Source organism: Leucopleurus acutus (genome assembly GCF_964270905.1).
Source record: "Leucopleurus acutus genome assembly, chromosome: 12".
Classification (NCBI taxonomy): Eukaryota; Metazoa; Chordata; class Mammalia; order Artiodactyla; family Delphinidae; genus Leucopleurus; species Leucopleurus acutus.
This window is the reverse complement of record NC_139154.1, coordinates 67,011,184-67,025,191: the sequence shown is the minus strand read 5'-3', so window position 1 is coordinate 67,025,191 and position 14,008 is coordinate 67,011,184. Positions and strand designations below refer to the sequence as shown.

The 14,008-nt window shown below is 37.6% G+C and overlaps 1 protein-coding gene across 1 annotated transcript in view; it reads right to left on the bottom strand.

Moving 5' to 3' along the window:
• The window catches only part of GTF2A1L (general transcription factor IIA subunit 1 like), a gene marked incomplete at both ends in the record, with an annotated part of 60,393 nt that extends 47,292 nt beyond the window's left edge, over positions 1-13,101 (bottom strand). Inside the window, 3 exons of the mRNA XM_082851680.1 lie at positions 10,149-10,272; positions 10,465-10,566; positions 13,081-13,101. Of these exons, the coding sequence (XP_082707806.1) occupies positions 10,149-10,272; positions 10,465-10,566; positions 13,081-13,101 (247 nt within the window). The remainder of the gene's footprint in view (positions 1-10,148; positions 10,273-10,464; positions 10,567-13,080) is intronic.
• Between the last annotated feature and the right edge of the window lie 907 nt (positions 13,102-14,008).

Genomic DNA, 14,008 nt, shown 5'->3' with positions numbered 1-14,008 from the left:
ATGGAGAAAATATAAGAAACATTTAACAAGGACCTAGAAGAACTAAAGAGCAAACAAACAATGATGAACAACACAATAAATGAAATTTAAAATTCTCTAGAAGGAATCAATAGCAGAATAACTGCGGCAGAAGAATGGACAAGTGACCTGGAAGATCAAATAGTGGAAATAACTACCTCAGAGCAGAATAAAGAAAAAAGAATGAACAGAATTGAGAACAGTCTCAGAGACCTCTGGGACAACATTAAACACATCAACATTTAAATTATAGGTGTCCCAGAAGAAGAAGAGAAAAAGAAAGGGACTGAGAAGACATTTCAAGAGAATACAGTTGAAAACTTCCCTAATATGGAAAGGAAATAGTCAATCAAGTCCAGGAAGCACAGAGTTCCAGGCAGGATAAATCCAAGGAGAAACACGCCAAGACACATATTAATCGAACTATCAAAAGTTAAATACAAAGAAAAAATATTAAAAGCAGCAAGGGAAGAACAACAAATAACATACAAGGGAATCCCCATAAGGTTAACAGCTGATCTTTCAGCAGAAACTGCAAGCCAGTAGGGAGTGGCAGGACATATTTAAGTGATGAAAGGGAAAAACCTACAACCAAGATTACTCTACCCAGCAAGGATCTCATTCCAAGTCGATGAGAAATTTAATTTAAAATTTTAATTTAAAATTTAAAATTTAATTTAAGAAATTAAAATCTTTACAGAGAAGCAAAAGCTAACAGAATCCAGCACCACCAAGCCACCTTTACAACAAATGCTAAAGGAACTTCTCTAGGCAGGAAACACAAGAGGAGGAAAAGACTTAAAATAACAAACCCCAAAAAACTAAGAAAATGGTAATAGGAACATACATATCAAGAGTTACCTTAAATGTAAATGGATTAAATGCTCCCACCAAAAGACACAGACTGGCTGAATGGATACAAAAACAAGACCCGTACATATGCTGTCTACAAGAGACCTACTTCAGACCTAGGGACACATACAGACTGAAAGTGAGGGGATGGAAAAAGATATTCCATGCAAATGGAAATCAGAAGAAAGCTCGAGTAGCAATACTCAGATAAAATAGACTTTAAAATAAAGAATGTTACAAGAGACAAGGAAGGACACTACATAATGATCAAGGGATCAATCCAAGAAGAAGATACAACAATTATAAATATACAGGCATCAAACATAGGAGCACTTCAACACATAAGGCAACTGCTAACAGCTCTAAAAGAGGAAATAGACAGTAACACAATAATAGTGGGGGACTTAACATCTCACTTACACCAATGGACAGATCATCCAAAATGAAAATAAATAAGGAAAGAGAAGCTTTAAATGACATATTAAACAAGATGGACTTAACGGATAATTATAGGAGAATCCATCCAAAAACGACAGAACACACTTTCTTCTCAAGTGCTCATGGAACGTTCTCCTGGATAGATCATATCTTGGGTCACAAATCAAGCCTTGGTAAATTTAAGAAAACCGAAATCATATCAAGTATCTTTTTGAACCACAACACTACGAGACTAGATATCAATTACAGGGAAAAAAATCTGTAAAAAATACAAACACATGGAGGCTAAACAATACACTACTAAATAACCAAGAGATCACTGAAGAAATCAAAGAGGAAATCAAAAACTATCTAGAAACAAATGACAATGAAAACATGACAACCCAAAGTCTATGGGATGCTGCAAAACCAGTTCTAAGAGGGAAGTTTATAGCAATATATTCTTACCTCAAGAAACAAGAAAACTCTCAAATAAACAACCTAACCTTACACCTAAAGCAAATAGAGAAAAAGGAACCAAAAAAACCCCCAAAGTTAGCAGAAGGAAAGAAATCTTAAAGATCAGATCAGATAATAAATGAAAAAGAAATGAAGGAAACAATAGCAAAGATCAATAAAACTAAAAGCTGGTTCTTTGAGAAGATAAACAAAATTGATAAACCATTAGCCACACTCATCAAGATAAAGAGGGAGAGGACTCAAATCAATAAAATCAGAAATGAACAAGAAGTTACAACAGACACTGCAGAAATATAAAGGATCATGAGAGATTACTACAATCAACTGTATGCCAATAAAATGGACAACCTGGAAGAAATGGACAAATTCTTAGAAAAGCAAAACCTTCCAAGACAGAACCAGGAAGAAACAGAAAATATAAACAGACCAATCACAAGTTATGAAATTGAAATTGTGATTAAAAATCTTTCAACAAACAGAAGCCCAGGACCAGATGGCTTCACAGGCGAATGTTATCAAACATTTAGAGAGGGGCTAACACCTATCGTTCTCAAACTCTTCCAAAATATAGCAGAGGGAGGAACACTCCCAAACTCATTCTATGAGGCCACCATCACCCTGATACCAAAACCAGACAGAGCTGTCACAAAGAAAACTACAGGCCAGTAACACTGATGAACACAGATGCAAAAATCCTCAACAAAATACTAGCAAACAGTATCCAATAGCACTTTAAACAGATCATACACCATGATTAAGTGGGGTTTATCCCAGGAATGCAAGGATTCCTCAATATACACAAATCAATCAATGTGATACACCATATTAACAAACTGAAGGAGAAAACCCATATGATCATCTCAATAGATGCAGAAAAAGCATTTTACAAAATTCAACACCAATTTATGATAAAACATCTCCAGAAAGCAGGCATAGAGGGAACTTACCTCAACATAATAAAGGCCATATATGACAAACCTGCAGCCAACATCATTCTCAATGGGGAAAAACTGAAACCATTTCCACTAAGATAAGGAACAAGACAAGGTTGCCCACTCTCACCACTATCATTCAACTTAGTTTTGGAAGTTTCAGCCACAGCAATCAGAGAAGAAAAAGAAGTAAAAGGAATCCAAATAGAAAAGAAGAAGTTAAACTGTCACTGTTTGCAGATAACATGATACTATACATAGAGAATCCTAAAGATGCTACCAGAAAACTACTAGAGCTAATCAATGAATTTGGTAAAGTAGCAGGATACAAAATTAATGCACAGAAATCTCTTGCATTCCTATACACTAATGATGAAAAATCTGAAAGGGAAATTAAGGAAACACTCCCATTTACCACTGCAACAAAAAGAATAAAATATCTAGGAATAAACCTACCTAAGAAAACAAAAGACCTGTATGCAGAAAACTATAAGACACTGATGAAAGAAATTAAAGATGACACAAGCAGATGGAGACATATACCATGCTCCTGAATTGGAAGAATCAACATTGTGAAAATGACTATACTACTCAAAGCAATCTGCAGATTCAATGCAATCCCTATCAAATTACTAATGGCATTTTTCACAGAGGTAGAACAAAAAATTTTACAATTTGTATGGAAACACAAAAGACCCCGAATAGCCAAAGCAACCATGAGAAAGAAAAATGGAGCTGGAGGGATCAGGCTCCTGGACTTCAGACTATACTACAAAGCTACAGTAATCAAGACAGTATGGTGCTGGCACAAAAAGAGAAATATAGATCAACGGAACAGGACAGAAAGCCCAGAGATAAACCCATGCACATATGGTCACCTTATCTTTGATAAAGGAGGCAAGAATATACAATGGAGAAAAGACAGCCTCTTCAATAAGTGGTGCTGGGAAAACTGGACAGCTACATGTAAAAGAATGAAATTAGAACACTTCCTAACACCATACACAAAAATAAACTCAAAATGGATTAAAGACCTAAATGTACAGCCAGACACTATAAAATTCTTAAAGAAAAACATAGGCAGAACAACCTATGACATAAATCACAGCAAGATCCTTTTTGACCCACCTGCTAGAGAAATGGAAATAAAAACAAAAATAAGCAATGGGACCTAATGAAACTTAAAAGCTTTTGCACAGCAAAGGGAACCATAAACAAGATGAAAAGACAAGCCTCAGAATGGGAGAAAATATTTGCAAACAAAGCAACTGACAAAGGATTAATCTCCAAAATATACAAGCAGCTCATGCAGCTCAATATCAAAAACAACCCAATTCAAAAATGGGCAGAAGACCTAAATCGACATTTCTCCAACAAAGACATACAGATTGCCAATAAACACATAAAAGGATGCTCAACATCATTAATCATTAGAGAAATACAAATCAAAACTACAATGAGGTATCACCTCACACTGGTCCGAATGGCCACCATCAAAAAATCTACAAACAAGAAATGCTGGAGAGGGTGTGGAGGAAAGGGAACCCTCTTGCACTGTTGGTGGGAATGTAAATTGATACAGCCACTATAGAGAACAGTATGGAGGTTCCTTAAAACCTAAAAATAGAACTACCATATGACCCTGCAATCCCACTACTGGGCATATACCCTAAGAAAACCATAATTCAAAAAGAGTGATGTACCACAATGTTCATTGCAGCGCTATTTACAATATCCAGCACATGAAAGCAACCTAAGTGTCCATCGACAGATGAATGGACGAAGAAGATGTGGCACATATATACAATGGAATGTTACTCAGCCATCAAAAGAAATTAAACAGTTATTTGTTGTGAGGTGGATGGACACAGAGTCTGTCACACAGAGTAAAGTAAGTCAGAAAGAGAAAAACAAATACCATATGCTAACACATATATACGGAATCTAAAAAAAAAATGGTTCTGAAGAACCTAGGGGCAGGACAGGAATAAAGATGCAGACGTAGAGAATGGACTTGAGGACACGGGGAGGGGGAAGGGTAAGCTGGGACGAAGTGAGAGATTGGCATGGACATATATACAGTACCAGATATAAAACAGATAGCTAGTGGGAAGCAGCCGCATAGCACAGGGGGATCAGCTCGGTGCTTTGTGTCCACCTAGAGGAGTGGGATAGGGAGGGTGGGAGGGAGACTCAAGAGGGAGGGTATATGGGGATATATGTGTTAGTATAGCTGATTCACTTTGTTCTACAGCAGAGACTAACACACCATTGTAAAGCAATTATACTCCAATAAAGATGTTAAAAAAAAAGATAAATAAAAAGCAAATTTACTAAAAAAAAAAAAAAACACAAAGAACTCTCAAAACTTAACAATAAGCAAACAAACCAATTAAAAAATGGGCCAAAGACCTAAACAGACACTTCACCAAAGAAGATATATATATGGCAAATAAGCATATGAAAAATATAAAAGATGCTCCATATCATATGTCATTGGGGAAATGTAAATTAAAACAACGAGATACCACTACACCCCTATTGGAATGGACAAAATTCAGAACACTGATAACAGCAATATGCTGGCAAGTATGCGGAGCAACAAACTCTCATTCATTGCTGGGGAAAGTAAAATGGTTCAGCCACTTTGGAAGACAGTTGGACAGTTTCTTACCAAGCTAAACACACTCTTACCATATGATCCAGCAATCACACTTCTTGGTATTTGCCCAAAGGAGCTGAAAACTTATTTCTTCACAAAAACCTGCACACAAATGTTTACAGCACTTTTATTCATAATTGCCAAAACCTGGCAGCAAACAAGACGTCATTCCTCAGTAGGTGAATGGATATATAAACTGTGGTACCTCCGGACAATGGAATATTATTCAGTGCTGAAAAGAAAGGAGCTATCAAGCCATGAAAAGACATGGAAGAAACTTAAAATCATATTACTGAACTTCCCTGGTGGCACAATGGTTAAGAATCCATCTGCCAATGCAGGGGACACGAGTTCAAGCCCTGGTCCCGGAGGATCCCACATGCCACGGAGCAACTGGGCCCGTGCGCCAGAACTACTGAGTCTGCGTTCTGGAGCCCACAAGCCACAATTGCTGAGCCCACCATGCCACAACTGCTGAAGCCTGTGTGCCTAGAGCCTGTGCTCTGAAGCGGGAGAAGCCACCGCAATGAGAAGCCCGTGCACCGCAACGAAGAGTAGCCCCCGCTCACCGCAACTAGAGAAAACCCGGGTGCAGCAACGAAGATCCAACGCAGCCAAATATAAATAAATTTATTTTTTAAAAAATCATATTACTGGGCTTCCCTGGTGGCGCAGTGGTTGAGAGTCCGCCTGCTGATGCAGGGGACATGGGTTCGTGCCCCGGTCTGGGAAGATCCCATATGCCGTGGAGCGGCTAGGCCTGTGAGCCGTGGCCGCTGAACCTGCCCGTCTGGAGCCTGTGCTCCGCAACGGGAGAGGCCACAACAGTGAGAGGCCCGCATACCGCAAAAAAAAAAAAAAAAAAAAAAAATCATATTACTAACTGAAAGAAGCCAACCTGAAAAGGCTGTATACTATAGTGTTACAACTACATGACATTCTAGAAAAGGCAAAACTATGGAGACAGTAAAAAGATCAGTGGTTGCCAGGGACTGGTGTGAGGGGAACAGATGCAGAGGAGCACAATAGATATTTTGGGCAATGGAAATACTCTGTATGAAACTATTACAATGGAGTCAAGTCATTATAAACTTGCCCAACCCCACAGAATGTACAACACCAAAAGTGACAATGTAAACTATGGACTTTGGGTGTTCACGATGTGTCAATGCAGGTTCATCAACTGTAACAAATGTACCACTCTGGTGGGGTATGTTAACTGGAGAGGCTATGCTTGAGGGGGAGCAAGGAGTATATGGGAAATCTCTGCACCCTCTCTCAAATTTGCTGTGAACCTAAAGATGTTCTAAAAAATTAAGTATTTTTTAAAAGTGGATTATAAATTATATATAATAGAATATAAGAATAGAACAGCAGTTCTCAAAGTTTAGTGTACAAACCCCTGGGGGTCCCTAAGATACTTTCAGGGTGTTCATAAGGTCAAAACTATTTTTATAATATCAAAACAATATATGCCTTTTTAATTTTTCACTAAATATTTTAAGGCAGGGGGGTGGTGCTGACATTTGCACTGATAGCACAAAGCCGTGATAAATAAAACTGAAGGCACCTTCACATGAATTAAGCTTGTAAGCTCCAAACCTTACTAGTGCTCATTGTATTTATTCTCCATTGCTATTTACTCAGTTTAAAAATAAACAAATAAAACCAGCAACAACAAAACTGTTTCACTTAAGAAATTCCTTAATGTAACCATAAAGAATTATTTTTACTAAATTTCAACCCTCAAGTATACTTGCTTTTAATATTCTGTGTGAGGAAATAGGAAGAACATATAAAGCATTTCTGTAGCATACAGAAGTACAGGGAAGTATGAGGAAATCCAATGGTGCTATTGTTTAAGTTGGGAGCTGACCTAGCTAATTTCTTTTTCCAAGAAACACTATTTTACCTGAAAGAAAAACTGACAGAAACTATGGTTCATCAGACTTGGGTATTTGGCAATCTTCTGAAAATGAACTAAGTGTGCCCATCACCTCAAGGAAAACAAACTGACAGTATTTGTTTGGCAATGATAAAATTCAAGCTTTCAAGCAAAAATTAGAATTTTGAAAACTATATCCACTACAGTAAGCTTCATCGCTTTCCAATACTTAAACACTTTTCTGTGAGATATGTGGAGATATTAATATGATTTTTTATCCTGTACAATGAACAATGTGTCAAATGTATAACTCAGTGTACCAATATTTTCCACATCACCCACGTATGTTACAAAATTACACAGGGGTTAGACAGTCATTCAAAATGCAAGATATACCAGTGAACTGTAACATCACAAAAAGTCCATTGATATGGTTTCAGATTACACTTTGCAGCTAACCTCTCAGAAACTACCACGTGTTGAGTTTTAGCATAGTACCAAATTACCTGAAAAAGCTATTAAAACACTCTTCCTTTTCCAATTATCTATCTGTGGAAGATTAGATTTTCTCCTGCCAAAACTACATATCACAACAGATTAAATTTAGAAATAGATATGAGAATCCAGCTGTCTTGTATTAAGCCAGACATTAACAAGAATTGCAGAAAAGTAAAACAATACCAGTCTTCTCACTAAATATTTTTTTATTCTGGAAAAGAGTTATTTTTAACAAATATATATTAACATACAATCATTTTTTAAATTAATAAATCAACATTTTAAAAATTTCTCAGCTTTAATTTCTAATATGGTAAATAGATACTAACAACCCACATAAAAGGAAGCACTTTGAGGTTCTCAATTTTTAAGTGTAAAGAGGTCCTGAGACCAAAAAAAAAAAAAGTTGACAACTGAAGATATGGCAAATGACTAAACAAATGGATAATAGAGTCAAAGAAAATACAACAGGGCAAACAAATTTTAACAGTGGAGAAGACAAAGGCAAAGGACTTATTCCACTGTAGATTTAATTTGAACTTGTTATCAAGAGATAGAAAGGTTGTAGCGTATGTTTAGGCTACCTTAATCAGGCTTTTAGAAGCATACAACAAGATGATATAATTAAAAAGTACTTCAATTTTATGAGGCTGTTTACTTCAAGAATCTTATTGCAGAGTATCTAGAAATGAAGAGGGATAGGAAAAAGGCCTATAACACAGTTTTACAGGATACATGTGCTTCCTCTTCACTTCATCATGAATGATGTAGAAAAGAATAAGAAGAAAAACTGTCTTGTTTAAATGGAATTATTTCTATTATTCTAACCTCTAAGACAGAATTAGAAAGAAAGAAGTGCTGAGTGAAAGTCAGCTAGGTATATTAGTTGCAAGACTATTTTGTGATTTAAATCACTGGTACTATTACCATCTTGAGGCAAAAGCAAGTATTACAACAGTGTTCCAGCTAGTCTCTTCTTAAGAACCATGCTTTCATAAAAGACAATCAAATATTTTACTACTCCACATTCACCACCCTCCAAGCCACTCCTAAGGAAAAAATCTTTAAAGTTCTCTAATGAAGAAAAAAATTAATAGAATGTTATTTAAATAGAGAAATAAAAGGGATGCCCTAATAAAACAGTAAAGTTAAAAATGAAAGCATAGCCAAAAACCGAACAATTGATGTAATTCAATGTGTCAACTTAATAATTAAAACAGCCATGGCTAACTCTTAAAGAGCAACGTTACACATTTTAAGCACAGCATTATATAAGTTGTGTTTGGTAACTCAACACTCATTGTTATTTTCATTTTTATACGTTATAATTGCTGTCACACTTAAATTCTCTCATTTTGTAATAGACGAGGTAGTAGCCTCCTTACTATCGATATTTTCCCCTCACCTTGACCCACAAGATTTTCATGTGAATTTTCCCAAGTATGCCATGAACAATCTAGTTTTTACTGACAATCTAATCCAAAATCTACCCTTACCTCTTGCAGACATTCATCTATTGAATTTCGGCTAAATCCAATAAAACCTACTTGTGTGTGTCTGTCTGTATCTGCACACGTCTGTATCTGGGTGTGTCCCCCGAGTCTGGATATGTCTGTTGGTGTGTGCCTCTGTGTCTGTCAGTGCATCCCTATGTGCCTGCGTCTCTGTACATCAACATGTAGATGTATATACACACACACATCAAGATAGCATAAGGATTATAAGAATCAGAGGAGAAAAAAAGAAATAAAGGCTAGAAAGATATAATAGTATTGTTTTATCTTTTAGCAGTTAGTCTTTTCCAGTTTAAATTGATAGACATAATATGGACAAATATTTCCCTTAAAAGCAGAGGTCTAGATTTAAGTCCAAGATTAAAGACAATACGCATATGGTCCATTTCTAGCCATCATTTTATATCCAAAACTGTGAAGTAGCCTGAATAACCTCCATATTCCTGTTTATACTCCATTTTGCTTCCATTTCAATTACAGAATTACAATACATACAGATAGCAAGAGAAAGAGAAAGAATGCACAAGCTTGCAAGCACCCATCTTTCCCTCTGCTTCTTCACCAACTGGCTGGATTACTCCTTTACTACAGCCAATCAAATCCTCTGAGATAAACAAAGGGTATTTCCAATAGCCCACAAACTATATAATTTGTTCCTATGAAGTAAGGCTTTGTCACCTTTGTGGACTATAATAGTTTTAAAAATAGTTTAAATAACCTAATTTTTTTGTCAATAATTACATGGCAGTGATGACTTATCCTGTGTTCTTTTAATAGCAATGATTTTGAAGTCCAAGCCCTCTCCCCTTAAGAACATTACCCTAATGCCAAACCACCACCAAATGAGAATTTGTTCTGCATATAGTACTAATTTACTAACTATATCCAACCTGTTGATGATTGCAATGTTTGGTGCAAGCTGTGTGGCAACTGAAGGGTGAACAAAGGCAAATGGACACCATTTCTGAAGAAGTCTTCTGTTGCTTTAGACTGCAAAACCTTTGTTTCCCAGAGCTGCAGAGAAAAACAAAATGTTTGCTCTAAAAAAAAAAAATTAGGATATTTACTCATATTTTTTACTTTTAAATTGTCAGCTGAAGGCACAATAAATGGGTAAGTATTAAACTATAATTAAGGGGTTTGAATTTAATTTATCCATTTTTTTAAGCTGAAAAAACAAGAGAGAAACTTCTACTGTCTACAAACCTGCTTCAAGTCTTTTAAGACTTGTTCCTCTATACCTTCTTCAGCAAACAGATCCCGCACTCCTTCAATTACATCTTCAATTACAGATCTGTAGAGTTTAGGCTACATAAAAGCAATTGTTAAAGTTTTACATTCTCAAGTTTGAGTGTATCCAGCCTTAAAAAACATGCAGTATACACTTTCTAATCTTATATTTGAAGAAAAGCCACCATAAGGATTTTCACTCTGTGCATCCTATTCCCAATACAGTCCTAGCTTTCCATAAATTGGTTAACTTCAGACCCACAGTCTCAGCTTATCTATAGGGCTGAATCACAATACTACAAGGAAATATGAGATAATAATCTCATCAAGACGTATGGTTACTTTTAGGATCCTTGGCTTTTGTGTCAGTATTTAACCTCCACACTCCTTTTTAAAAAGGAAATTAATTTAAGACAGGTGGAAATGAACCTTTTGTTTTCAATTTACCTTTTTCTCAGAGGGACCCAGAGAGCTTTTTTAGAGTTTGCTATATTACTTCCATAAATGTAAATAAATTCCAAGCCATAAATTTGGGGCAAGCATCTACAATAGAGTCACCAAATTCTGTCCCGCTTCCAACATACAGAGTCCAAAAAGATATTCTGAACCATGGTCAAGTAAAAGTACAACTGCACCAAAAAGGATTTCCTAAGAGAAACTAAGGAAGACATAAACAAACCTTACCCTTCCACAATCTGCATACTGCAGAGACTAAGTAACATCCTAAAAGCAGATCTTTACCAGATTAAAAACTGGTCAATATCAATAGAAAAACAGCCCTGTGAAATAAACTGAGTCCTTCAAATCTATGTAAACTGTGCTCCACTCCCACCCTAGTCCAAAATGGCAATGCTAGGAAATTCCCTGGCAGTCCAGTGGTTAGGACTCGGCGCTTTCACTGCCTGGGTTCAATCCCTGGTGTGGGGACTAAGATCCCGCAAGCCACGCAGCACCACCAAAAAAGATCAAATAAAATTAAATAAAATTTAAAAATGCAAAAAAAGAATGGCAATGCTAAGTGTACTGACAATACTGACCTAGTGGAAGTTCTACTGATAAGAAATAACAAAATAGGAATTTAGCTGAATTGCTCTTATTTCAAATTGCTTAATCAGGCCAAATTGAAAATTCTGTCATTCTAGGACTGCTTTTTCATACTACTCAGTAAATATTCTAAGTACTCCTATTCATGCGAAGAGTAGTTAGGTATTAAACTTATTCCTTCTAAAGACCCAGAGTGAGCCTATGAAAAAGCCAATCAGTAATATTTAAATAATACGTTATTCACAAGCATAGTCAATAAGATTAAGTGCCCTAGATTAGTTCCTTCTTCTAAAACAGTCTACCCTGATAAAGCCATGCTTAACTGATGTGTCAGTGTTAGGCCCAGCTAGTGTGATCACACTTAAAGCTAGAGGTAAAAACTCCTAGGGATAAAAACATCTTTTAAGATCTACCCTCAGAATGTAACAGCAGCCATCAAAAATAACCCATTAGAACATAATTTTTCAAAAGCAAAGCAGGAATTGAACATACTTTCTCTTCTAGGACTACAGCTAGACTTTATATTCTTTCCCTGTTATCTTCATTAGTATATGTATAGTCCACTATGCATAGCCCAGGAAATCCATCTTAACCTCTTCCCTATGTAAAAGAAAACACACACGCACTCGTTGGAGTTTCACCATCAAATAAAATGGTATACACGGTAAGCTTACATTCAAGCATAATTATTTCACATATATTAAAATACATTATCAGAAAAAGGATACACATTAAAAGAATAACTTGTCTTCAGAAATGAACCATTTTATCCTTCGTATGTATAGATGGAACCCATAAAACAACACAGATCAGGACAAGCACATTGCCTTTCACCAAATGTGAAGTCTGTTGAAATGAACTGAAAATAAACGTGATTTCTTGACTTTTTTCTTTAAATCAATTTTTAGGATTGATAGAGGGTCTCACAAGACCATTTAGCCTGTCAGTTCTCATGAGAGGTTTACGTACTCCTTAACGGTAACAAAGCAACGTCTGGGTTTATCAATTCCAACTGTACACTTAAACATTAAGATGCTTAAGGATGGGGAAATGGAGGGGTGAGGGAGAACTCTAAAAATATGTGGTGGGGTAACCTAAAGTATCACATTACCTGTTATTTCGGGTAAATAATATAGCTTAGACTCAACAGTGGTCATACTAAAATTAAGAACTACAATTAGAGTACAACTGAACTCAGTAATTCTAAACACACTAAACTGGGAGGCTTAAGTTGCGTTCCATCTCTAACCACCTTCTCAAATCGTCACTCTAGAGGACCTCAGTTCGACGAGGAGTAAGAAGAAGAGGGGCGCTTGTTTTTCTGGCGGGGGGCCTGGTCCAACTTCCGGCTGAGCTACTGGCCCTCATCCACTTCCTCTAACACGGAGGAGAAGGACAGAGGAGCCCCTAAGGGAGAGGGCTCCTGAAAGTCTGTAAAGAGCCAGGAGGGAATAAAAAAAGGGTGTGCGGAGCTCCACTGCCATGAGCCCAGGACCGCGCTCCCACTGCACGGAGCACAGGCCGAGAGGCCAGGCTGGTGGTCCTTACCACCGGGTTGACGGGCTCCATGACCGCCGCTCCAGCGCCTTGCCGCTTGCGCCTGCGCAGCACGCGATGCGCCTCCGAGGACCGTTCTTTGCGTGCTTTGAACGTAGGTGCACGTTGTCCACGCAACGCCGTCAGGACGCTGGGGGCGGGGCGGGGGAGGAGACAAAGGTTAATGACGAGGGCTAAGTGGAGTCGCGCTGCAGAGGCAGTTAAGAGGTTGACCTGAAAGTGCAAAGAGACCAGATAAAACGGGGTGGTTAACTCTGGTGTAACCAGCTTTGGGCCGTTCACATGACCCTTGAAGAGCCTTTATTTTCTCAATCTATAAAATAAAGGCTAAGAAAATAGGGGATGAGCAATGCAGCGGTAGATCCCAGTTCACTTTACCTTTGAGAAGAGGGGAGCTAGTGGTATCTGTCCTCTCCTTCTGCCAATTTTCATTCCTCCCCTTACGCCCCAGTCACAGCTGAACTCCAGTATATAATAAGAGTCAAACTCTTCTAAGATTGGTTCTCAAAGTGTACGACAGTGACATCAGCTTCATCTGGAAACCTGTTAAAAATGCAAATTATTGGGTCCCTCCCCAGACCTACTGAATCAGAAACTCTGAGGCTGGGACCTAGCCTTCTGTAACTTTAACATGCTCTCCAGGTGATTCTGATGGGCACTTCAATGAGACTCTTTGTCCCAAAGCAAAGATTTTCAGCTTTGGCTGCACACTGAAATCACCTGGGGAGCTTAATAAAGGTTTGGCACCTGAATCTCACCCCAGAGAATCTGATTCTATTATGCAGCCAAGTTGGAGAACCACTGCTAAAATAAAGTCAGCACCCCAATACCACCCAGGCTCCTTTTCCTCCTCAGGCAGAAATGACACTCTTGACCTGTAATAATTCCCTCCTTCCCCTGAAGGGTAGAGCATCTAGGG